Source organism: Apus apus, chromosome Z (assembly GCF_020740795.1).
Source record: "Apus apus isolate bApuApu2 chromosome Z, bApuApu2.pri.cur, whole genome shotgun sequence".
NCBI lineage: Eukaryota > Metazoa > Chordata > Aves > Apodiformes > Apodidae > Apus > Apus apus.
The window spans coordinates 34883755-34910718 of record NC_067312.1 but is presented as its reverse complement, the minus strand read 5'-3'; the positions used below and the strand labels follow the sequence as shown (position 1 = coordinate 34910718).

The window sequence follows — 26964 nt, the reverse complement described above, 5'->3', positions numbered from 1 at the left end:
TGCTGGGTACTATGACAAGAATAAATACATAACTTAGCCCCAGCGCAATATGTGCACAAAAGTATACATGCTGGATTAGAGCCTGCAGACTGGTCTTTGTGTAGAAATTAGAGCATTCCTGTTTGCAGAGCCCATGCTTAGCACTGTATGTACTGAGTAGCAGCAGGATTACTGCAGCTGATGTTAGACTTAGTGTGATCTAAAACCAGTTTGGCAGAAAGCGAAATGAAAGAAATTTTAAACATGCACTGAAAATTGTATTCCTCTAGGTGAAGTTGGGAGAGACTATCAAAGAAGCTGGGGATGCACTAAATACCTTCAGTTGAATTATTTCTTTGTGAGAACACAGACTTTGTGTGTTGCTTGATTTTTAAAGGTGCTTAACACTATCAAGTCAAAATGGACAGTCAGGATCTGATAAATACAAAGTACAAATAAACACTGTGTTTATTCCTGGTATTGAAAATAAACCAGCAAATAAATGGGTTCAAATATAATGCATGCTGCCAGGTGGCAAAAGTTGCTGTTGGTTTAATGCAGCATATTATAATACATTCTCCGGAATGGAGTGGCCTGATTGGTCACATAATCACAGAATCACAGAATTTTTTGAGTTGGAAGGGACCTTAAAAATCATCAAGTTCCAGCTCCCCTGCATGGGCAGGGACACCTTCCACTAGAACAGGCTGCTCAGAGCCCCATCCAACCTGCCCTTGAACACCTCCAGGGATGGAACCCCCACAGCATGTTCCAGTGTCTCACCACCCTTACACTGAAGAATTTCCACCTGATCTCTAACCTAAATCTCTCTTCTTTCAGCTTAAAACCATTACCCCTCATCCTCTCACTTGCAAGGCCATGTAAAAAGTCCCTCCCCAGCTTTCCTGTAGGCCCCCTTCAGGTACTGGAAGGCCACTATGAGGTTCCCCTGGAGCCTTCTCTTTTTCAGGCTGAACAACCCCAACTCCCTCAGCCTGTCCTCATAAGAGAGGTGCTCCAGCCCTTGGATCATTTTCATGGCCCTTCTCTGGACACGTTCCAACAGGTCCACATCTTTTTTGTGTTGGGGGCACCAGAGCTGGACACAGTATTCCAGGTGAGGTCTCACCAGGGCAGAGTAGAGAGGCAGAATCACCTCTCTGAATCTGCTGGCCACACTTCTTTTGATACAGCCCAGGATGGAGTTGGCCTTCTGGACTGCAGCTACACATTGGTGGCTCATGTCCAGCTTTTGATCCACTAGTACCTCCAGGTCCTTTTTCACAGAGCTGCTTTCAAGTGTGACCTTCCCCAGCCTGTATTCATATCTTGGGATACCTGGGCCCAGGTGCAGGACCCTGCACTTGGCCTTGTTGAACCTCATGAGGTTCACCTGGGCCCACTTCTCCAGCTTGTCCAGGTCCCTCTGGATGGCATCCTGTGCCTCTGGCATATCAACCTGGGACATCTGCATAGATTTGTGGTCTCCTGCTGAATGCATACGTCTGAATGGATGTATTCTATTTAGTACTTAAAAAATAATTAAGAAAAAAAGTATTCCAAGTATTGAAAGTTGGTGTGCTTTCCCTGTACTGTCTGCAGAATTCTAAAAGTTTGAGTATGCTGGGAGTATGGCTTTCCTTATTCCAGCTCTGAGATACAGGAACAGTTTGTTGCTGCAAAAGCCTAGCTACCAGTGTCTAATCTGTCATAGATCTGTGGATAAAAAAGATGTTAGAGCCCAGGGGTAATATTTTAGCATGCATTTCAAGGTATAAATTCACCTAATAATGTTAGGGAAGTGGATAGAACCAAAGAATGACCAGTGACCACTCCTGTCACTGAATAAAAACAAAAGCAGTGGAAAATCTAAACAAAATTTTGTTATTAGAATGCTTGTTTTCCCTTGGGTGCTGTCTAGCATCTGAGTTCTCCTTGCCTAATTTTAAATAAATACAAGTAGATGGAGATAAACTATTACAAGTTAACAGATTAGGAGAAAAACTGATTCTGTGAATGTGAGAGTTCCTATTTGTCTATATGAACATGCTTTCCTAAGGAATTATCTGTGTTCTTCCCCCTCCCCCCTGTCAGCTCAAAACCAGAGTAGGGCATACTGATCTTTCAAAAACAATTTGGTAGTCATTTGGTCCTATTCACCTACAATTACTATGAACTATGCAAGAGAATTCCTGAAGTCAGAAGCAAGAAATACAGCCTTGCTTGACTACCTGCTTTAAATTAATTATTCCAGGGCAAGTTTTTGTGACAAAAACTGTAGCAATGGGCTGGCTACAGTCCACCAGAAATGTATAAACAGGTAACAATCTGGTTACATGGAAGCCTTAATCTCAGGACATGGTGCGAATAAATGCATATTGTGCAAACCTCTAGAAATGATAGCTGCAGTGAACATTTCTTATCTAACAGCAATAAATATGCAGGTATATCACAGGAGGCAAAGGCATTTATAGAATTGGTAACACATGTAACAAGCAACACTGCTGTGCAGTAAGCTTACTACACTTTGTTGGTCTGCTCTGTGCTTCAAATTATTTTCTCATTGCTTACTGCTTATTATTATATTTTCAACACATACAGATTTTTTAAAAACAAATAAACAGTAAAGATGTAAACTTTCTGTTCTCCCTCTGACACCACACCCCCTCTTCCTTCATCTCTTGCTGATGCTGCTCACTGAAGAGCAGGTGCTCAGGATCATTCCAGTGCAGCATCTGTGTCAGACACGATTGCTCATGTCTAAATTCTTGGGCAGACATGAAGGAGTGACAGTGGTAATACCACTGTCAACCCATCAAGCACAGCGGGACTCTGTAGGTTTTGAAGTACTTCTACATCCCTCAGTTTAGCATTATCCATTCTTCCTTGAAGCAGAGATTAGTTTTAAAAGTCAGTAGCTCAGAGTGTGAGGATAACGTTGCAAGCCACTGGATTCCTTTACTTTCAGGTTTTGTATTAACATTAATTGTTTATAAATATAACACATGCATTCAGCATAGAGATCTACAGTCAACAGAAAATCTATTCTAGTGCATGGTCAGCAATTTACATTATGCTCTCTCAGGTCACACTGTGGACTGTCTCCTTAAACCACAGCCACCTGGGTTCTAATTAGTTTTCTTTATTTTCTGCCCCTGCATCTTCAAATGTTACACATAATGTTATAAAAATAAGGAGTAATAAGGAACAAGAAATTCATTTATCAGTATCCACAGAACCTGTGTGCGTATTGAAAGTCCTGTATGCTTTCCAAAATTGAGTCCCAGATTGAAATAAGCACTAAAAATAGGGAAGTGTCAGGAAACAAATTCTGGAATGCTTTTGTTAAATAAAGCCTTTATAACCAGTTGGCTTACATAGTCTTTTTACATTCATTAAGTATAACTGATTTTAGAGTTGTAGTTTATTTATTTTTTTGTATTAGAAATTGTAAAAAATGGGCGTGGTTCACTTTTGCATGTCAGAATACATGAAAGGGAGCTGTTTCTTTTACCAGTTGATTGGAGTTTCTTTTTCTGTGAATCCTTGGGAATTCAGTGAAAGAGGTAACTCAAGAGGAAATCAGTCCCCTTGCAGCATGTTCATTACAAAGATACTGTTTCTCCCATGTAGAAATGTGACTACATTTGGTGCCTTCTACCCAAAAAGATTCTTAGTCTGGATGTATCTTCTCTTTTTTATTTCCACGCTGGTTCTGAAATCTAGAAATTCAGTGAAATTTTAGAACAGCATATGCTTTGGGAAATTCAGACTCATTTCTCTGTATCTCCTCTGCCCACCCTGAGACAGACAGAAAACACTGTGACAAGGTTGTTACCTTAATTATGATGCACAGTGGTGAAAGTAATTTCAGAGAATGCGTTTATGTTACCTCTCATATGCTTTGAACAGAGATTTGCTGACTAAGCATATTCAAAGTATTGCATCAGCCAGAGCCATAAGTTCTGTTCTGTGTAAATGAATTTTGTTACTGTGAGGGAAGTTTACACTTACAGGTATGCTGGCACACATATTTTTCACTATATCTTCCTTCTAGCTTTTTGTAAATCTCACTTTCTCATAGGAAAGAGTAAAATACTGACCATACATGCATGCATGAAATGCAGTGGCTTTTGTTAGCGATCCTAGTGTAGCACCTTTCCTTGGTCTGATGCTCACCTTGTACCAACCCCCCTAATTTTGAATTGGAAGGAGTCTCTTCAGATTTAGTCAAGACCAGATTTCTTTTACAAACAGAAAAGTAAAGAAGTTATTCCGTAGTCAATAATAACTCGCTTCTTAATGAAAGAATAAATTAACTGCTAAAAACAGCCATCTCTGGAGAATAGGGTTACATCTGTGACAGAATTGGTGCCCAGCAATGAGGGAAATTAATATTTTAAACTCACATTAAAAATCAAGCATTCTACTAATGCCTCCATGGAAAGCATGTTTCAAGGTCTTATGTTGACCTTCCCCATCACTGTTTTAACAGTTTTTATTTGGCCACTGATTTCCCATTGGTGACTGTGAGTAATCATTGGCACTGGCTTACACATTTTCCTCATAATATCAACTTTCTCTGCTTGAAGAGTGAAGCCTGGATGTCTAGTGACTCTACCTGCAATGGGTTTGTGCTGTGAACATGCAATCCCATAGTAAGAACAAATTGCATATGTTTCATGTTACTGTCCAACCAAAATAACATAGAACATAAGAGCTGCTTAACATAGACAGGCAGATTTTGTCTCTACCACGCTGCCTGTGCAAACTGGGGAATATGCAGCATTTGGCTCAAAAAGATGTTAAGTAAATGTAAACTGTATTAACAAATCAGTTTTAAAATATATTGATAATTATATGGTTTGATCTTTCTGGTAATTTTGAAGATGTGCCTGTTCATGGGTACTTCAGAAACTGGAATTCTGGTATGAAGTTTTTGGCTTCTGGTATGAAGTGATAGGTTACAATGATTTAATTGTTTATTGAATGGTCTGAGAATAATTTTTTCTGCCTTTTAAGTGTATGAGTATGTGTATATATAAAGACTGAGGATGTGAGTATTTGCAGAATCAAATGATAGGCATTAAAAAACCTAGACCATCAAAGACCTGGGAATATGTATATTTTTTTACCATTACTTGCCTTACACTTTGGTTTTTTTTTAGTTAATGTATAGCTCTATCTTGTAGTTGTCATGTTAAAGATAAATATTGTCCCTGTGCATGACAGTGGTAGTAGATCTTTGATTTCACACCCCTCTTGTATTAAATGAAATCTGTCTTTGTGTATTCATCAAACATGTTCTGCCAGACACAACATGCCTTGTCTTAGCTGAGTTGGACATTATACGTTGTAAAACTATGCAATTGAAATAGTGCATTTAAATATATGTTATAATGATTTAATGAGACATAAATTTGTAGATCAAAACTATTCAAATTTGAAGGTTGTGCAGAGGAAGAGGCCTGGGAGGAAAAAAAAAATATCTTTTTTTTGAGCTCATATATTATATTGTAGGATGGAAACTCCAGTTTGGACCAGTAGGTGAAGATTTATTCTGTACATCGGGAAAAAAAACAACCCACTTGAACATAAATATCAGGCTGATACTGCTGGTGCTTCAGTTTATAAAAGCAAATAAAATATGTATATTGTATTGTATTATGTGTTCTTGGATATAGCTAAAGGACAGCTTCCCATGAAATACTGCATTCCTTTAGAATTGCTGTAGATTTTCATATTTTTTTTTAAACATTCCTATTGTAACCTATATCAAAAGGGCAGCTATGGTTCTTGTGTCTGACTATACATATGCATTATATAAAAGTGAGTCTACTGTAATTACCAGTTTGCGGAGCGAATTCCTGCAGGGTTTGTTCTCTCCCCATTAGTAAAAGAGATAAGTTGAAATGTATTAAAATTTCACTGTACAACTGGGAGTTTTTGTTCACAGTAAATGTGGTAATGTTTCTTCATTGCTTGACTGTTTGTGTTTAAATTTAGGCAGTGTGCCCAACAGGGACAAAATTATAGGATAAAGCTATGTATAAAAGAAAATCCTTCTGAGAAAACCAGTAACTTTTTTTTTTTTTTTTTAATCCTTTTCTCTCTCTCCCCCCTCTTCCCTGCTCTCTCAATAAGTGACTATATATATAATCATGCTTTATTCTGGCCAAGAAAAAACACTGTATCTGTTTCATACTGAAATTCTTCTCTCTTGTATGTTAAGCTGAAGGGATAAGAGTATGCAAAAATCCCATGGCTTTGTTTTTGAGGAGTGTTGAAGAAGAAAAGTTTAAAAGATACATCAATAAAATACTTACATGTTTAGTCAATGGTATTATCCAAGTAAAAGAAAAATTTTCATCTATTAATCCAGAATTTTTGGGGAAAGAAAGCAAAAAAACAGTGGTGTGGTCTGCTTGTTATTACTTATTAGAGTGTCAGTTTTGTCGTTGCACAGTTGATCACTGATGGAACAGTGAAGGACTGAATTTCTAATTAATTTAAATAAGAAGTTACTGCTTTTGGTTTTAACTTAAAAACATGGTACAAAGTGTTGATCTCGATTGGATAGAAAATATTATTTTATTCTTAGAAAATACATTTTTAATAAATTTTAAATAGTTTCACTTACTTTCAAAACAACAAAGTCTTCCATAACTTTTTCATGTAACTCCTCTGGAACTAGTATTTATCTTCACTGGCTAAAATGCAGTACAGTGAAATCTAAATCCTTGTAAATTTCTGGCCAAATTGAAAGCTCATCATTTGGAATCCAGAACATGGTAACATCTGAGAAGGTAAAGAAAAACCTGAAAATAAAGTCTTCCTGAAGAGCAGATTAGAAAATAAACAATGTGTTTGTGAAATTTTTAAAGGTGAATTCCTGAATAAATGGATGGAAAGACATAGCTATTCCATGAGTCAAGCTACATTTTACGGATGGAAAGAAATAGCTATTCCATGAGTCAAGCTACATTTTACTTTGTTTAAATCAGATTTTCCTTATTCTTTTGACTTTCAGAAAAAAAAGGTGGAAAATAAAAAATTAACTACCGATTTTGCCAAAGTAATTTTGTGTGGACATTTAGTTTTATTCTACAGTTCCTTATTTATCTGTTAATAGTGATTTTTTTTCATATTTACGTACTTTATCTTGTATTTTTTACTGGACAGACTCTAACTGTTTGAGACCAAAAAAACCTATCCTTGAGAACATTGGTTATTCATCTGATAACCTTTAAGACTTCAAATGTGCTCGTCATCTTCTGATTAATTTCTGGAGAAACTGCATGCAGACTAGATAATTGATTTAATAGATTTGATATTTGATTTAATAGATTTAAATAACTCTTTTTGTACAATTTATAATGTATTGATAAAATCTTGTGATGGATTACTGACACAATATTTGATCTAATGTGTCAAAAATATGTTGATTGTTTCCTTCCACTTGCATGCTGCAAAAGCAAACAATATCTTTTTTAAGATACTGCAAGAAAAAGCTACTGGTTTAAATCCTTTCTTCTGTAACCATTTGCTGCAAGGGAATGGAATTCTCTCGTTAACAGCAAGGCTGATACCACCTTACGGGAATATCAGTATTCTTTATCTTAGAGAGTTACCAAGCATATATATATTTTTTTCCCTCTGCAGAGGTGTCAGTAAGGTTAAAGAAAGAAAAATAGTTATACTTTTAGTAGATATGGCTAAATAAAGTTTTTCAGTTTGGGGAATGCTTTTATTTCATATAAAAACAATAATGTGTTCAGGGATAGTGTAGAAATAGTAAATCATTCAGTTATTCAGTTGAGAAACAGAGGGTCATGGAATTGTAGAATAATTTGTGTTGAAAGGGACCTTTAACGGTTAATTAGTCCAACCCCCTTGCAATGAGTAGGAACATCTTCAACTAGATCAGGTTACTCAGAGCCCTTAACTAACTGACCTTGAATGTTTCCAGGGATAGGGCTCCTACCAGCTCTTTGGGAAACCTGTGCCAGTGTTTCACCACCTTCATCGTAAAAAATTTCTTCCTTATATCTAGTCTAAATCTACCTTCTTTTAGTTTGAAACCATTACCCCTTGTCCTGTTGGCACAGGCCCTGCTAAAAAGTCTGTCCCCATCTTATAAGACCCCTTTTAAGTATTGAAAGGCTGCAGTATGGTCTTCCTAGAGTCTTCTCTTCAGGCTGAACAACCCCAGCTTTCTCACCCTGTCCTCACAGGAGAGTTGCTCCAGCCCTCTGATCACTTTTGTGGCTCTTCTCTAGATGGCCCACTCCAACAGGTACATGTCTTTCCTGGACTGAGGATTCCACAGCTGGACATAGTATTACAGGTGGGATCTCACCAGAGAGGAGTAAATGATTGATTCACGGTGGGCAGGACAGTAAAACCAGGGGAAGCAACTTGCCTTCTGTGCTTTCTGAAGGAAACTGTGTGCTAACTGTGTGCTGTGTGCTTACTTGAAGTTAGCAGCTGTGTGGAGTTAGCAATGTTAATCTCTAAAAGAGTCAAGGGTAGAGGAGGATATGTAAGGCTCTTTGCAGGTGTGTCCATCCATGTTGTTATGTACCTTTCTGGCACTGGCCATTGCCTTGACAGAGTGCATGGCTGAACTCCAGTGATTGACAGTGTTGGTTTCATAAAATGAATCTGGTTTTCATCTACAAGAACAAATGTCTGCATTTGCTAACATGGTCTCAGGCACAGGGAATCTCATTCTTAAGTCAACCATGTGTTTTTCTTCAAATTTTAAGCAAAGACACACTTGTCAGTCTTAATTTTTCCAGTGCAAACAACTTTGCCTTTGATGCCTAGGAACCTTAGGCTAGCTTTACATGTTATAGAAACACAGGGTGATATTGTGCCTGCAGTCTTTGTAGAATATCCTGTTGGTGTCACTGTGACTTGAGAGTGTAGAATCAGGATGAACGTTGTCTACAGAAGGTTCCTGGAAAATAACAAAGCCATTCTGTGTTATATATGTTTTCTCTAGGAAAGTCTAGGTAGCATTCTTTGTTGCAGGTTTCCACTTTTGGAAGTATCTAAGGTAGACCTGAAGACTGACTCCTAACTTAAATACAACATTACAAATTACAACTGCTGTGATTCGTTTTGGGCACTTCACTACAAGAAGGACTTCAAGGTGCTGGATCATGTCCATAGAAGGGCAATGAAGCTGGTGAAAGGCCTAGGGAACAAGTCTTATGAAGAGCAGCTGAGGGAACCGGGGCTGTTTAGTCTGACAAAAAGGAGGCTGAGGGGAGACTTTATTGCTCTCTACAGCTACCTGACAGAACACTGTAGAGAGATTACTGCTGGTATCTTCTCACAACTAAATAGTGATAGAATCATAGAATCACCATTCAGATCAAAAGACCTTTGGGATCACCAAGTCCAACCATCATCCCTACTCTACAGAGTTCTCCCCTAACCCTAAACCATATCCACCAACACCACAGCCAAACGACCCTTAAACACATTCAGGGATGGTGACTCAACCATCTCCCTGGGCAGACTATTCCAGTGTCTGACCACTCTTTCTGTGAAAAATGTTTTCCTAATGTCCAGTCTAAACCTGCCCTATCGCAGCTTGAAGCCATTCCCTCTTGTTCTGTCACTAATTACCTGTGAGAAAAGACCAGCACCAACGTCTCCACAATGACCTTTCAGGTAGTTGTAGAGAGTGATGAGGTCTCCCTTCAGCCTCCTCTTTCTCAAACTAAACATTCCCTGCTCCTTCAAACATTCTTAATAAGTTTTATTCTCTAGGCCCTTCACCAGCTTCATTGCCCTCCTCTGTACTCGCTCTAGCACCTCGATATCTCTCTTGAATTGAGGTGCCCAAAACTGGACACAATACTCCAGGTGTGGCCTCACCAGTGCTGAGTACAGGGGGACAATCACCTCTCTTCTTCTGCTGGCCACACTATTTCTAATACAAGCCAGGATGCCATTGGCTTTCTTGGCCACCTGGGCACACTGCTGGCTCATATTCAGCCACTTGTCAATGAGAACCCCCAGGTCCTTTTCTGCCAGACACTTTCCAGCCACACTTCCCCAGGCCTGTAGTGTTGCCCGGGGTTGTTGTGGCCCAAGTGCAGGACCCGGCACTTGGCCTTGTTGAAGCCCAGACCATTAACATTAGCCCAGTGATCCAATCTATCCAAGTCTCTCTGCAGAGCCTCCCTATCCTCATGCAGATCAACACTCCCTGCCTAGCTTGGTGTCATCTGCAAACTTACTGATAATACACTCTATGTCCTTATCAAGATCATTGATAAAGATGTTAAACAGAAACAGTCCCAACACTGAGCCCTGAGACACACCATTTTTGATCGGCCATCAGTTGGATTTGACTCCATTGACCACCACTCTCTGGGCGCAGCTGTCCAGCCAGTGCTGGATCCAACAGATCATGTGCTCATCCAGGCCATGAGCAGCCAGGTTTTTTTTTATGAGAGTTCTGTAGGGAACCATGCCAAATGCTTTTTGGAGGTCCAGGCAGACAATATCCACAGCACTTCCCTTGTCCAATAGTCATGTCATCAGGTCATAAAAGGAGATCAGGTTCGTCAGGAAGGACCTGCCTTTCATAAACCCATGCTGACTGGGCCTGATCCCCTGGTAATCCTCTATATGGCTTCTAATGACACTCAAGATGCTCCTCTCCATGGCCTTTCCTGGTACCGAGGTCAGACTGACAATTCTGTGGCTTCCTGGATCCTCCTTTCTGCCTTTCTTATAGATGGGTGTTGCATTTGCTGCCCTCCAGTCCTTTGGGACCTCCCCAGTTAGCCAAGACTTCAGGTAAATAATGGAAAGTGGCCTGGCCATCACGTCTGCCAACTCTTTCAGCACCCTTGGATGTAACCTGTTCTGGTCCCACAGACCTGTGTGTGTCTAAGTGGTGTAGCAGGTCTCTGACCACTTCCTCTTTAATCATGATGACCTCATTCTGCATCTCCTCACTGTCCCCTATCTCAAGTGGCTGGGTATCCATGGAGCAGCTAGTTCCACTGCTAAAGACTGAGGCAAAGTATGTATTGAGCAGCTCAGCCTTTTCCTCATCCTTTGTTAATAAGATTCCCTTTGCATCCAATAAAGGATGGAGATTTTCCCTAATCTTCCTTTTGCTGTTAATGAACTTTCAGAAATATTTGTTATTATCCCTAACAGCTGTAGCTAGTTTGAGCTCTAGCTGTGCTTTGGCTCTCCTAATTTTCACCCTGCATAAGTTCACTTCATCTTTATAGACTTCATCAGTGACCTGTCCCCTCTTCCAAAGGTTATAGACTCTCCTTTTGTTCCTAAGGTGCAGCCAAAGGTCCCTATTCAGCCAGGCTGGTCTCCTACCCCACTTACTGGTTTTCCAGCACATGGGAACAGCCTGCTCTTGTGCCTTTAAAACTTCTTTCTTGAAGTATGTCCAGCCTTCCTGGACTACTCTATCCTTCAAGGCAGCCTCCCAAGGGACTTTGTCAGTCAGTCTTCTGAGCAGGTCAAATTTTGTCCTCTGGAAGTCTAAGGTGGCAGTTTTACTAACCCCTCTCCTTGTTTCTTCAGGGATCAAAAATTCAATCATCTCATGATCACTGTGCCCTAGATGGCCTCCAACCTTTACTTCCCCCACAAGATCTTCCTTGTTTACCAGAAGCTGATCCAAGATAGTACAAGAGGGAATGCCTAATGCTACACAAGGGGAGGTTTAGGCTGGACATCAGGAGAACTTTTTTTCTCTGAAGGTGTCATCAGGCATGAGAACATGCTGCCCAGAAGAGGTCATTGAGTCACCATCCCTGGATGTGTTTAAAAGTCATGTAGATGTGCTTAGGGACATAGCTTAGTGATGAACTTGGTAGAGTAGGGTTAATAGTTGGACTAGATGATCTTAAAGGTCTTTTCCAACCTCAATAATTCTAAGATTCTACTGTTTCATCTTTTCTTGTTTCTCATTCATTTACCAGCTCTTTGAAGAGTTGAAAATGGTTAAAATGCTTAAAGGCTTGATTGTCCTTACTCCAGGAAAAGATGGGGGTTTTTGCTATTAACAGCTTTCTATCTTGTTAGCATGCTTTCCTTCATATTGTATTAGTATCTGTTTTCTTGAATGCCACAGAGAAATATAACAACATTAGAACCTTTCAAATTTTATAACTGAAAAGAAATACAAGTTAGAAACAATACTAACATAGTGTGATGTGAAATTGCTAATACTGCTATGCAGTGAACAACTCAGCAGATATTTAGATATCTCTGAATGGGGCAGAGGTCAGAAACCTCCTTGCATTGTATGCATGTTTTAAGACCATTCAAATGCAAAATACATTGTGCCTTACAGTTTTGGTGGGGTTGTTCTTGGGAAAATCCACTGGTAATCTGTCAATTAATGTTACTTACTCTAGCTGATTTCTGTGTTTTAAAGTATTGCCTTACCAATGGCAAGCCAATTTAAACCTGTATCATTTAAAAAAATCTTTTAAAATTTTTGTGCCTACAGAAGAAATAATAATGCTTCATATTTCTGCCTTACCTTCTGTCCTCATACTTCACTGGGTTGTGTGATCAGTTCATTTGTCTCATCTCTGAAAATGGTTTGTGATATAATTTCCCATTTTTAACAGATAGGAGCAGTTAGAAATAGAGTGGTCAATGACTTAACCAGTGCCACAGAGTGCATCTGTGGGAGTGGCAGACACAGGATCAGAATTTATGCATTTCCTCTCTTTCTCTTCTGTGTTTTGGCTGCAGAATTACCATAAAAAAACTGTAGATGAGATTAAAAATTGACATTTTCATAATGGAAATATAGGAGTCATTAGGTCTTTCTATAGAGACAGAAATACTTCTGCATGTATACTCTTCATTCTGTACAAGGTGCAGCAAGTACTTCCACTTCAATTTTCCTTTTTTCTTAAAAGTGAAAATATACTTTGGAAATTAACTTATGAAAGGGGTAGTGATACCTACCCATCTGCTTTTCCAATTGTATTGGAATTTTTCTTCCTTTTTTTGTGAGTTTCCTTGTGAAGGAGTGTTGTCTCCTGAAATTAACTTTACAGTCTCGTGCACTGTGATTTTTCTATAATCCAATGGCTTCAGCAGTGAAACATTATGAAGCACAGACTGAAATTGTAGACAAGTGCAAAGGGCTAGGAGGGGTGCTGGACCATTCATTTTCTTGAAAAACAGTTTTCTCCTTTTTTTTATGCTCAAAGGCTTAAATGATTAGTGATATGTACCCAAGTGATTGCCTCATAACAAAGTAGGTGCAATGATCTGCCAACAACTTGTTTTTCTACATCTTGTCAAATATATAAGCAATTCAATATGAGCACAGGTTTGTGATCTCAAATAAAAGATTGTCTTAAAGTATAGCTCAGAGTTGAACCACTGTAGATTATTTATTGCTCACACTCAAGCTTTGGTAATCTCAATTAGGTAGTACGGCTGTCTACAAATTACAAAAATTCCTCTGCTAGTTTGGGCTGGGATAGTGTTAATTTTCTTGATAGTTGCTGGTATTTTGCTATATTTTGGATTTGTGCTGAAAACAGTGTTGATACCACACCAGACCATGTGATGTTATGACATCACAGCATGTAAAATGTGATTAAAAAATCACTCAGCAATAAAAGCTAGGAGTAGAAGAAAGAAGGGAGGGTACACTCAGCGTGATGGTGTTTGTCTCTCCAAGTAACTGTTAAGTGTGACGGAGCTCAGCTTTCCTGGAGATGGCTGAACATCTGCCTGCCGGGTGAATTGACTCGTGTTGCTTTTCTTGTTTGCATGAATTTTGCTTTCCCTGTTAAACTGTCTTTATCTCAACCCATGCATTTTCTCACTTTTACTAATTTGCCAGCTATTAAAAATGGTATAATTTCACTGGGATCTTTTTACCATTTACATAGCAGAATTTATATTGTGATGTTTTAAATAAATATTTAATTAACAAAAGAGAACAATATTTATTGGAATTCCTGAAATAGTAAAGAAGTGACAGATTTTCCAAGAGCTGTTTATAGAGCATATATGTGTTCTGAAAAAGAAAGAAAAAAGAACCCAACCTAAAATGTTAATATGGTACAATCCTGCACTGAGCAATAGTGTCAATTTATATAGGCAGATTTTTATTTTTTCACTTTATTACCAAGAAAAGTGTTAAAGACTCAATGGCAGAGAAGACTTCTTAAAAGAATGCTGGAAAACTTGCAGGACTGATCTTCTGTCTGCTGCTTCATATCTTCTTCTGTCATGAATCAACATGCAGCAATAGAAGAGTGGATCTATGTGTTTCTCATCAAATTCTTGCTTATTAACTTTGATTACTTTTATGTGCCATCATGTCTCAAGACCAGCTACTGCATGGCTTTAAATTATTCTACTATTGACAGTGTTATTTAAGTTGAATGTTAGTTCAAAACTAGTATTGGGTATTTATAACATAGAATTAAAACTGTTTGGCAGTGAAAGAAAAGATGTATTTAACATGTCAGTCTTGGGTTTTTCTTAAAGATGCAAAAGCTGCAAAAAGTGCCTTTTGCTTTTGCTTTTCCAATACTTCCTATCATGTCACAAAAATATTTATTTAAAAACGCCACCATAACTTTTTATTGTTTTCAAAATAAAAACCAAGATCATTTATTTTTGTCAATTAACTATGAAAAGGTCTTGCCCTTGTTATTAAAATGCATAACACTTGTGAATTACCACATGATGCAAAATCTAAATTCTAATTATACATATGTGTATATATATGTGTGTTTAAAAACCTTGGCATCCTTACTAATGTGTTCTGTGCAGAGTGCATACTCACACATTCTTACTGCTTTTAATGCAGGTGTAAGGAACTGCACTTAAGCATTAGTTTGCTGGTTTGAAATCTCAGTAAAAAGATTTCATGAACACTGAGCCAAATCTTCCTCCAAACTTGTGCTTCTGTGATTTGTAACAGTAGATTTAGGTTGTGTGAGCCCTTTAGGATAAATGTGTTAGATGCTTTCGGGAGGTAGGTGGAACTTCTGTGCAAAGACTGAGTATAGTTGACTGTTATGTATTGAAGTGCACAGTGATCCTCTTTATCAGGATGGCTTGATAGGAGACATTTCTTTTGTACATGAGAAAGATGAAGCAAGAGTCTGTTAACACTGCCAGCTCTATAGCATGTAGCTGAGACTTCACTAAGACACTGTTTAACCTCACAGGGCTCTTGGAGCCTTGTCACAAGTTACATTAAGAATTTTTGCTAGATCTACTATTAAAATTCAGGATAAAGGAAGCTGCAAAACTTACCTGTTTCCCCAGAAGGTTGCACAATTTTAAGCTGCCTTCATCTTTTGTGGTTACTTGTAAGAAATCTGGAGGAGGAATTGTATTTCTTTACACCGTCTCGTCCTTCTCCCACTCTGTGATCCTTTTATGATAGTTTATTGTTTCTTAACTCTGGGAAGCTCTGCAAAACAACCAGACAGATTGATTTTCCATTACTGCTGTTCTTATTAATATATTAAAAATATTTACTTGTTGGATATAATTAAATTACCCAAACTCAGTTAAATTAGTATCTTTGGTCTCAGAGAAATGCACAGAAGTCAGGTCTAACATCTTTTAATGTTAAACATACAAACTCAGACCACATGCTTTAATACTAGGCAAAGTTCCTTCTTTCTGCATTACACACTACAGGAAGAAGATCTCAAGACAGCAGCAAGGTATTTCTGAATGTTTCAGTGTCAATCATCAAACCATTAATTTATTCTTGTATATGTGTGTTTTGTTTTTAAACCTTAATAGCATTGTTTAGGAGTTAAAGAATCAGTCATATAAACTATTTTAAATGTTTCTACTGAAAACCAGTCAATTTGCTCCACAGGTCCTCAAGGGCCACTGTAATTTTGGTTTTATTTTAGGAACTTACTGAAGGGGATGTATAGAAAAATCTGAGGAGCCCTGTTATCTGCAGATCATTAACATGGTAGAAGAACATAATGGCATTTTTCAAGAAGCTTTAGAAAACTATGTATTCTTGCTTACTTAAGGTTCTTAACCTGCAAGTTATCATCTTCAGTGACATACATCTACATACATGCTTGCAAATCAGCTGCTACGGGAAGAGTCTATATTATACTGTTCCTCTCACTATGCAAGGTCATTGATTTCTTTTTCTTTCCTTCTGGTGTTTTACTTTCTTTCTTGGGGGAGTTTGTAAGGAAAACTCTAGGAAAAATTTGTGTTTCTTCCCCTGCAAAACAGCACAGTATACAGAGTCCTATTACATAAACTTTTTAGCAATAAGTTGCAAAGGCAGAATTAGAGTGCATTATTTCTGTATCATAAAATCCTGTCACTAGGGAATGGAGGGGCTGCAATAAAGCTTTGTATTTTTAGGTGGATCTGTGCCATTCCTGCTGTCATTCTGGGTCATTCCTGAACCTGTTGCACAAACTGAGGGGTACTTGTATGCCTAAGTTAAGCACTACTGAAAACCAGTGGAAAGATTCTGATAATAATTCAGATGCATATCCTCGCAAGGCTCTGTACATATATTGGTTGCATTGTGAAGGTCTTTAAAGGCAATGCTTTATTTTGTGTTAATGAATTTTTATGTTCCATCTGTGTGTGTAGGAACGCATACTACTCCTGGCTCCTTGAATCTTCTCTGTCAAGTTGTGCTGGTTTCATGTTTGGTATATCAGTGAACTGAGGTAGTCACAGTGATTCTGGATTAACTGAGTAAGGTGAAAAATTAATCTTTGAAATAAAGACTGAATTCTGCTTGAGAATTTCAATAGCCTCCATCACTACAGTGTGCCTTGCCATTTATGTTACATTTACCTTGACAACACCAGTTTAGTGTCATTTTTTCTAGTTATTGTTTAGGGAATATAGTCATCAGGCTAACAAAATAATTTGCCCAAGATCATGCCAGAATGTGAACTAGAATAAGAGTTTTTCCAGTCCCAAATTAGCATCTTGCAACTTGAGGGGTTATCCTCATCACTCAGAAGTATGCATGGGATTCTCAATAATGGGATGGGGAATACTGAAACCAGGTGACAATCTGGAATCAACACACCCTTTGCAGAAAAAGTGGACAAGTAAGTGCAGGCTGAATGTTTTGCCCATTATACTTACCTTTGTAGTTTCTCATACCAACCCATACTTATAAAAAAGCATAGTCTTTCAGAAGACTTTTCAGATTTAGTTATTTAAGGAACAAGTTGACATTTTCACATTTCTGAAAAGTTTGTGTGAATTTTTGGGGATATGTATAAAAAGATAGAAATCTTAATAATTAATTAATCTGCTTCAACACTTTACACTATCATGACTTTTTAATTCAGGAAAAAGATCATGAAACCTCTAAACTTTTTTCTCCCCATCTTATAATTTATAATGGCTAAATGGATAATTTTTAAATGTGTGTAATAAAATTTACTCTTAGCCTGAAAGATTGTATTTCAGGTTCAAGCTGAATCCAGTTTTTACAGGCAACCGCTTAACCTCTAGGCCAAAAATAGGTAAGGTAGTAATGAAAATGCTGCTGAGCTTCAATAAAGGAGCTCTGCCGAATGGCATAGTTTCATCTAGTATGTGTACATACTCTATATTACTCCTATTATACGTTCTCTAAGTGGCACACGAACAAGACAACATCAAATTTCACAAAAGTGTATCACACTGGTGCAGAGATTTTAAAAAGGTGGTGAAAGAAAGAAAACCTTTTATGGTAAAATAAGAATACCATTCTTCTTGCAGTGCAATTAATTACTGAGTTCATTAATTAATGAACATATTAGGGAAAGAACACCATTACTGACGAGTGGAGACCTGATATATTACTGAGTCAATAAACTATTGAACATGAAACAGAACCTTTCAGGAGAATTTTTTTCTCATAACCCACAAACACATATATTATTCTTGCACGGTCAGCAGTTCTTTGGTACTCTTATATTTCATAGTACTAATTCTTTTAATCATGCATACATACAGCAGTGTTTTATAACCTAGCTAATGAGTAATTGGACAGGTGACATTGGGACTGAGGCCCTGAAATGTCAGGCATAATAGAGCAGGATTTATTTTTTTATCTACACTAGGTTTTTGTGAGTAAAAACATAGTAAAAGAGCAGGTAGGATAGGAGGGAGAAAGAACTCTTGTACCAGAAATTTGTCAGAGAAATACAGATTTTAAGTGTATCCATGAACTATAAAGGGCTTTAAACTGCTGTCTGATGCAGATAAATAAGTAAAGAGATCATAGAATCATAGAAAAGTTAGGGTTGGAAGGGACCTTAAAGGTCATGTAGATTCAACTGCCCCTGTAGGGGCAGGGAAACCTCCCACTAGATCAGGTTGCTTAGAGCCTTATGTAACCTGGCCTTGAACACTGCCAGGGATGGGGCTTCCACAGTGTCTCTGGGCAAGCTGTTCGAGTGCCTCACCACCCTCATAGTAAAGAATTTCCTCCTAATCTCTTATATAAGTCTCCCCTCTTCTAGTTTTAAACCATTGCGCCTTGTCCTCTCACTGTATGCCTGTTCAAAAAGACCTGTCCCAGCTTTCTTGTAGGCCCCCTTCAGGTATTGGAAGCCACTAAAAGGTCACCTCAGAACGTCCTCTTCTCCAGGCTGAACAACCCCAACTTCCTCAGCCTGTCTTCATAGGGGAGGTGCTAAATAAACCTAGGTAAAACATTTAAAAGAACTCCAAATCTTTTTCGCTGTCAGCAAACAAGGACTTTAGCTTGAACCAGCAAAAGTTGAGTGTAATTTTCTTCAGTTGATATAGTTAAGGTAGTTCTTTTTTCTTATGGAAAGAGTGTGTGCGTGTGTGGATGTTAATTGTTTGGAAAAGGCAAGAACCTTCATAATGCTTTGGTGTCTCAGTGGCCATAGGTACCAAGCACCCTTCCCCCCCATTAGCCACCGAGTAATCATTGATTTGATCTAAATCTGTAGAAGTATCTTTTCCTGGCAGCTCTGATAGTTACAGTAGATTGTTAATCTGTGAATGATCAGAATAAACCTCTGTGTCTCAGAAATCTCCATGCAAATTGCATCTAAATGCATGCCATAAATTTATTAGTAGCAGTTTGAAGTGCACAGGTCATCTTCTACACTATTTTAAAACATGTGTCTGTTACACATTAGCGTCTCGTTCAATTTATATTCACTTTTTTGTAGATGTAGCTAGCCTCTGTCAAAGTAAACCTGTGTAATTTTTGAAATAATTTTAGAAAGGGAGTTGACCTATTATTTAAGCAAATTTTAGATCTCTGCATGGGACTGAGAGTTTTTACTATACCTGCTTTGCAGTAATTTTGTCTTTTGCAAAACAGAGGAATATATGTTAGACAAATAGGAAATGCTAAGAGGTAGAGGGCTAAGCCTAGATATTGGAGAAAGACATAGGTGCAAAGAGAAGTTACAGGATATTCTATGAATCAGTCCTATTCTTGTACCTTGATAATTTTGTCCTATTTTGGGAACCTATCAAATCATGACTAATTTCTGTAGTGTAGTTATATCATATGTGAACTGCAAAAAGAAAACTTGAGAGTAACCTTTGCATACAGTGGGGGAAGGGGAAAGAGATCTGTAGCTTTCCTTTTTGTATGGTTTTGTTTCCTCATTTTACTTTTGGCTTTAATCCAGTTGATATGCTGCTATGGTGAGACAACACTAGTAAGATTTTCCTTCAGGCAGTTGATGAAAAACCAGGAAATTTGTGGAACACCTACAGAATCCTCATCCTACCTCTTTTTTTTTATTATTTTTTTTTATTTTTTTTATTCCTCCCTAAGGAAAATAGAGTAGTTCTTTTAAAGACTTCAGAAACATATTCCTCTCCATGGGACAACAGACTGTGTTATTATTGAACAGGCATTTTGTTTGTCATTGCTCAGGAATACCGATATATGTTTTTGAAAGAAAATTAATCTCTATGTAAAAGTATGAGCAATTCTTTGAATGTCTGAAGTCTGTTTTTATGCTGTAGAGTTATTACCCTGCTAGCCCTCAAAACAAATTTGTACCAGAAGGAAGAAAGACATTAATATGTGTTCTCTGTGGTGTTTTTTGTTTTTTGTTTTTTTCAGGCCATCCGCTGTACACTGGTAAATTGCACATGTGAATGTTTTCAGCCAGGGAAGATTAACCTGAGAACCTGTGATCAGTGCAAACATGGCTGGGTGGCACATGGTAAGAAATGCCTCTTCTGGGCTTGTCTTCTCTATTCTGTCCATCTTTCCCTGTATCTTTAAAAAAAGCTGGAGTAATACAGATATTAGTGATACCTATTTGTCTGTGCATGCATGATGATGTGCTCTGTGTCTCTGGATGTGTATGCATACATGGGTTTTTTTCAGCAATTTCTAGGATGAAAAGGTGAAGGTCTGTTATTCTGGCTGTAGCTGCAACTGCTGCTGGAGTTAAACAGTCTGTGTACAACCCAAGAAATGTTCTAGCCACTAGGAAATAATGCAGTTTTAGCAAGGCTTAGCAGAAAGGCATAAAGTTTATGGTATGGTTGCACAGCAGATTTTGTATTGCAAAGAGTCATCAGCATCAGTCACTGAGCCTAATAGAAATTCAAGCATATCAATGTCACACTTTTAAGAGCTTCGATGTTAGAATGAAAGAAATGTATCTTATATGGCTCAACAAAAGTGTGCATATGATCTGAGTTAGGCTTCTCTTCCCATGTTTAAATAGCTAAAGAAAGAAAGGAGGTGTTATAATGTCCAAATACTGTATAAAGGCATCAGAATGCACTTCTAGATCTTCTGTTTTATTTATCCTTTACTATTTTGTGTTTTGTGTGTTTTGTTGCATTTTTTTCCTTAACAGTCTTGATTAAGCCATGAGAAAGAAAGTGAGAGCTTTATGCACAGTTACAAGGCAAATAAGGATACCTAAAATGGCTTGTTGATGATAAAAAAGGGATAAGATAAAAATTACTCTGTTTGCAGAATGAATTAGTGTTGCAGATTATTTCTCATGGTCTAGGTTATGGGCACCTAAGCAAGCACAGTCTTCATTTCCCACCTCTGCAAGACATACAGGTGGTTGTATTCTATAAATTTTATTCTATTTTTATGAGACTGGTGGTTGAAGCTTCGTACTTTCCTCCTAAGATGCACTTGATTTCCGTTTATTTAGTTCATGTATGTGTGCCTGAGTGTACTGACATATAGCAAGTATGAATGCTCAAAAAATTCAACAGCACAGACTGTCAGAGAAGTTTTTTACATATTCCCATACATGAAAAGGAAAGCAGGAATGCAGGTATCATGCAGTCTTGTGTCACTGTGCAGTAATACATATAGCCCACCTAGAAATACCCTAATACTTCCAATGTGGGTTACTGGTTGAAGATTTTTTACATGCTAGATTCTCTAGGGCCACAGTTTATTTTCACTCTTACTTCCCAGAAGGGTATCAGCAGTCACAGTGTAACAAGACTCACATTTCTTGGAAAGATCGTTAAACCTTGCAAAATTTCTATAGTTCAGGCATGCTTCAAGGTTTGTGTAGAATCACCATGTGAGGTTTTGCTGATCCACAAATAGGGATGACTTGTCTGGCTATTGTCCAGGGTGTTGAGTAATAGAAATTAGGAGTCTAGCACTTACGTTCTGGCATATGGTTCATCCCACATTTTCTTTTTCACCAAATCAGATTTTCCTAATAAACTCTTCCCTGTGAGGTGGTTGAATTCAAAATCAGAATATATCACAGTAATATAAGATTACCATAGTATGTGCTATAGAAATGTCCCTGTTTTACAAATCCAGAAAGTTCAAAGGTAAACATGATGATTAGGGACAAACCACTTGTTTGTGTACCTGACTGCTCAAATTCCAAATAGAAAACTTTGTACAACTACATATTATTAGAAAGTGTTTGTTTTACTACTGCACCAAGTGAAGAATGAATGCTCTGTTTGATCTTATTTTTTTTTTTGTACGCTTTGTGTACACTCGTCTGGATTATTTACATTTTATGGCAAAGTGAGACAAGTCAGATGTATGTGTCATATACGTACTCAAAGCACAGGCTTATTAATTATTTCCTGGAGACTATGATGCAGCTGCTTCAATTCTTGATTTTAGCTTTTTTCCAGAATGTTTTCCAGCATTCAGGAAACTGATCCATTCATCGCACTGCAGCGCCTGGATTTCAAAATGACTGAATCAGGTTCCTGTTCAGAAATTATTTTCTTTAAACTGTTAGCACAGTACTTTCACAAGTTGTTCCTTGAATGCAAATAGGATTTTCTGCTGCTTTAATTAAAGGGTTTTCTTCTGGTTTTTATTAATGAATTTCAGCTCAGCTCTTTGACACATGATGTAGTGCTTAACTGAATGTAATTATCAAGGAATAGGTGTTTCCAACAGGAAGTACCGTGCTTACTCAGTTCTTATAATCTAGAATCATAATTAGCTAAATAGATTAAAAATAGCTTAGAACTGCAGTCTTCATCTGCTGGACTTGACTAATCTGTGCAGACTTAATTCATGTTAATAACTGCCCTTTAAAATGTTGGAATTCTTGGAGTGAGGAGGAAAGGGCATACAGCCACCACAGTATTATTGCACTTTGCAACTGCTGGCCTGTTTTCTTTTTTCCCACTTCCATTGTCTTTCTCATGTTTTTCCTTGCTCACCTAAAATGAGCTGCACATATCTTGGAAGGAAAGGGTTCCTGTGAGTTCAGTTTATTCTACCTGGAGTTGCCAAAAGTAAGATTGTCAATATGTGAACAGATTCATCAGAGAAGTTATCTTGTGGCAAGATACATGTTTTTGTTGGCAAAAGTTCAGCCTATCGAGTTTTGAGTCTGCACCCCTGTGCTACAGTGGTAGTCTGAACATCACTATTTTTAAGGCTGAAGCCAAAAGCTGCACAGAGAATAGTAGCATTCTGTAGTACTGCTGTGCATAACGGAGAACAGGTTATTCCTGGTGTGAATCTGTGGGTATTTTAAGGGATTTTCCTATGTAGACTGTGTTAATTTGTTTTCAGCCAAAGCCTGGCTTTCATATTGTCACCTTGGGTGGGGATTTATTTTCTAAAAAAGGAATAAAATAAGAGGTTTAAATTGGATAAGGCATTTCCTAGGCCTGAGCAGGCAAAGAGATAAGTTAGATGTTTTCCCTTTTTTTTTTTTAATGGTTAAGATGCTTTGTATAATCCATATAGTGACAAATAAAATCTTACTAAAATCTTAACAGTACTAGGTTTGGGTTTTTTTTATGCAGTTATTTATTTTAACACAGGCCATTGCTATCTTGTGGCTTTTAAATAATGTAGGAGCGAGATGACTCCAAAAAATCCTGACATTTTTTGTGTTGTATTAAAAGTAATACACTATCCTATTAAGATAATTGTGGCATTTTACTAGCTTTAGCACAAAAATAACTTACTCAAACTCTATTGGAAATTATGAAAAAAACCCACTTTATTTCCCACCCACCTACCATAGCAGAACCATCTTAGCCTGTGAGGAAAGAAATTGAGCAAGCCTGCAGGAAACAGATGTTGATTTCATTGACCTTGCATTTTTTCTTGTGTGCTTGTCATTGATGTCAGCATAACAACTACCATACTGCTGGCAAAAGTACTTTCATTATACCTAGTCTGACGGATCAAAAGGCTCAACGCAGTATCAATAGGAAATACATTCTGCCCTCTCTCATAACCATTTTGCTCTAAAAAGGTGTGTCAAGGTGACATAATTTGTAGTGGACTGAAGCTATTATTTATGCTACTAATTCTATTTATTTTAGTTTCAGTATCTCCAACTTTGCAGTGATTTAAAATAGCATAGTATGATGATATTATTAAGTTTGTCTGAAATAATTGTTGCCTTGTTTCAAACAGAGTCAGAAAATTAGAAATACTAGTTATCCGCCTTGCCCTTAAACTAATCACTGGTAAAACTCAATGAGCAGCAGAATGTTATCTCTGAGGACACATATGGCCCCATCTCCAGACCAAGACTTGGCCAGGCCTTTTCTCTAGTAACTTTGAGAATTAGTTCCTTCCGATTTTAAAGAACACATTAACTAGTAGATTTTGGTACATAGGCCAAATCCATTATTCTGTTCCAGTTTAAAAGTTGCCATCCAGTGAATACGCATGCTCAAAGACTTGCCAGGTGGGCTACACTTTCACCTTGTGAAGGAAGTTTTCTGCTAGTATTTATATAATGCATACACTAACTTGCTGTAAATGAGGCTAACAATGAAAACAACAACCACCAATAGGAAATGGAAAATGCTCTGTTATGAAGTCAGGAATGACAGCACTGTTGACTTCTTCTTTTGGAATGGTTGACTTTTCTGAATTTCTACATGGTAGTTCATTAAATTGTCAGGTAAAAGAAACATGAAATGAAAACAAAAGAAAGGAAAAACAGGGGAAGGAAAGGAAAGGAAAGGAAAGGAGATGGGAGAAGAGGGGAGAAAAGAAAAAAGAAAAGAAAAAGAAAAAAAAGAAAAGAAAAGAGAAAAAAGAAAAGAAAAGAAAAGAAAAGAAAAGAAAAGAAAAGAAAAGAAAAGAAAAGAAAAGAAAAGAAAAGAAAAGAAAAGAAAAGAAAAGAAAAGAAAAGAAAAGAAAAGAAAAGAAAAGAAAAGAGAAAGGTGAATGCTGTGTAAATTTCAGAAATGGCATCTCTTCCTTACCCTGAAGTTGCTGAAAGTACCTGTTCCAGGAGGGTTTAAATTTTTTTATTGTTCCATAGGATATAAAAAATAATCACAATTTTAGCATACCAAACATACTTGTTTCCTTCTATTCAGTTTGTTTAATTCTTTGAAATGCTCTTAAAATTACTCGAGAACTTCAAAGATTTTATTATTTTTTTTAGTTTGAGTTTTTCAGCAAAGTAATTATCTACAAATCATTGATTAGAGAGCTGACTTGTAATGACTTTTAAAATAAGACTACTTTAGGTCTAGTCTAGCTTTTCCTGTCTTTTACAGACAAAATCATTTTAATCCATCTTATAACTTCCTTTTGACCCTTAAGGCTGAGGCATATTTTTCATTACTCAGTTGTTTCCAGGAACCTTACCTGATTAACATTCATTACGGGTAAATACTTTTTCAAGTCCCTCCTTCTGCCTATGCCATCTCTTTTTATTTCCCTTCAGCAGCAATTCACAAAGCAACCAATGAAGCACGGAGGAGATGCATTCTCTTATCTTGTAGATACTTTGATCCAGTATCTGGTATTCCTGTATTCTGATATTCCTGCATTCTGATATTCCTGCCATGTTGGTAGGAGTGATGTGATGTAGTGTTTGCTTTCAGTTACTCTGACATCACCCTTAATGCAAGTGAAGCTGAGGTAAAAGCAAATGAGAATATCCAACTATTAGGGCATCCAAGTCAAATAATACTGTTTCAGTGCTTTATAAGACACAAGTGACAGAGAGGGAAGAATGCTTATTTTTTCCAAGATCAAATAAAAAAGCCTTGCTTTTCCAACCTTGTATTCAGCTGATATTTATATCACCATGTATTCAAGAGTTTTAGTCCTCATGCGTATTTTACATCCTCAGGTGCCACAAAAGGCTTTCCCTGGGGGAAAACCATAAGCTCTAGCTTATGTATGTTCCCCCTCACACCTCCTTGGATTTCCCTGGGGGCCCATTCAGATTAAAAACCTTTTTTTTTCCTCCTTGCCACCCCCAGGACATCTTAATACAAGGAAGAGGTTAGGCATTTCTTCCTCTCCCCAACTTTGTTAGCTTACAGCCTTGGGTTTGAATATGTCAGTGTCCCTTGAACACCGTCAGGTAAGATTATCCCTGACCAAACATTAGGCAGTCAACTAAGTCTGCTGCAGTGCCTGGTGAGCCCTGAATGAACCATGACCCATTCTGAAGCATAGTGCCCTTTTCTTCTGGGTTGGGATATATTCACGTCTCAAAGTGAAGCTCTTTCTCATTGTGAACATTTTATTGTCTGAGAAACTTTTAGTTTACTAATCACAAGTGATACTCTTCACATCACTGGCATTAACACCATCAGATATTCACTGGCAACTCTAAAATACATATAAGTCCACTTTTACAGCTATGAACTCCCTTGACGAGCTTTAAAAGTCCATAGATGTTTAGACTAAAAGGATTTCAAAAGTGCAAGATATTGTTATTTGTTGCCTGTCATTACTGAATTTATATTTTACAGAGAAGGCTTAATCCCATTTAGTACACCCAATACCACAGCATAAAATGCTGGGAGGTGTTTTGGACAATGGTGTCTTAACGTCTATTCTTAAGGAGAGCATCCAGTAAGAAAAAAAATAGACTTACTCTGTACAAAATGGAGCAAAGACAATAAATAAAACAAACAATTTTTCAATTGGCACTCAAAATTCCTCTTTCCAGACATAATAGAGGCTGCTTTTTGGAAAAGTATTTGGTGAAACCCTTGATCTTGCCCCCTTGAGAGTGGTGATAGGAAGTTCAATACATGGCATAGTTTCAGATAGGAGCATGATGCTGCCTGCTTGATTCCCAGTTGAGCAGGATAAAATCTGTGGGACCTGAGAGTGTAAATGACCAGCAGATTTGAGGGATTTGAGGGAGAGCAGTGATGGACTTCTGCAACATACATCCACAATTTGCCGGGAAGTTTAGGTGACAGTACCTGCTTACTTGTCTCTTTTCACACCTATACTGCACATGAATTGCTGTGATGTGCTAACCACTTTATCATTTTCTTACACTTTATTACATCATAAATTTTTATATCTTCTTAATGATCCTACAAGAAGCTTAATTGTTTATAGGAACATCTTAATTAACTAGAGTTCACTAGGTTAAGCAGAACAAAAATTGAAAGAGCTCTAAATGAAACAAACCCTACTACTCTATTTTGTATAGCTTCATAAAGCTAAAATGGGATTTGACTATTAGAATAAAAAAAATCATTCTGTTTTCACATGTTACAAAGTAA

General features: G+C 37.5%; 1 protein-coding gene across 1 annotated transcript in view; it reads left to right on the top strand.

Moving 5' to 3' along the window:
• BNC2 (basonuclin 2) overlaps positions 1–26964 on the top strand; it is a 337647-nt gene that overhangs the window by 200769 nt on the left and 109914 nt on the right. The window contains exon 3 of the mRNA XM_051642619.1: positions 20093–20195. Within this exon, the coding sequence (XP_051498579.1) occupies positions 20093–20195 (103 nt within the window). The remainder of the gene's footprint in view (positions 1–20092; positions 20196–26964) is intronic.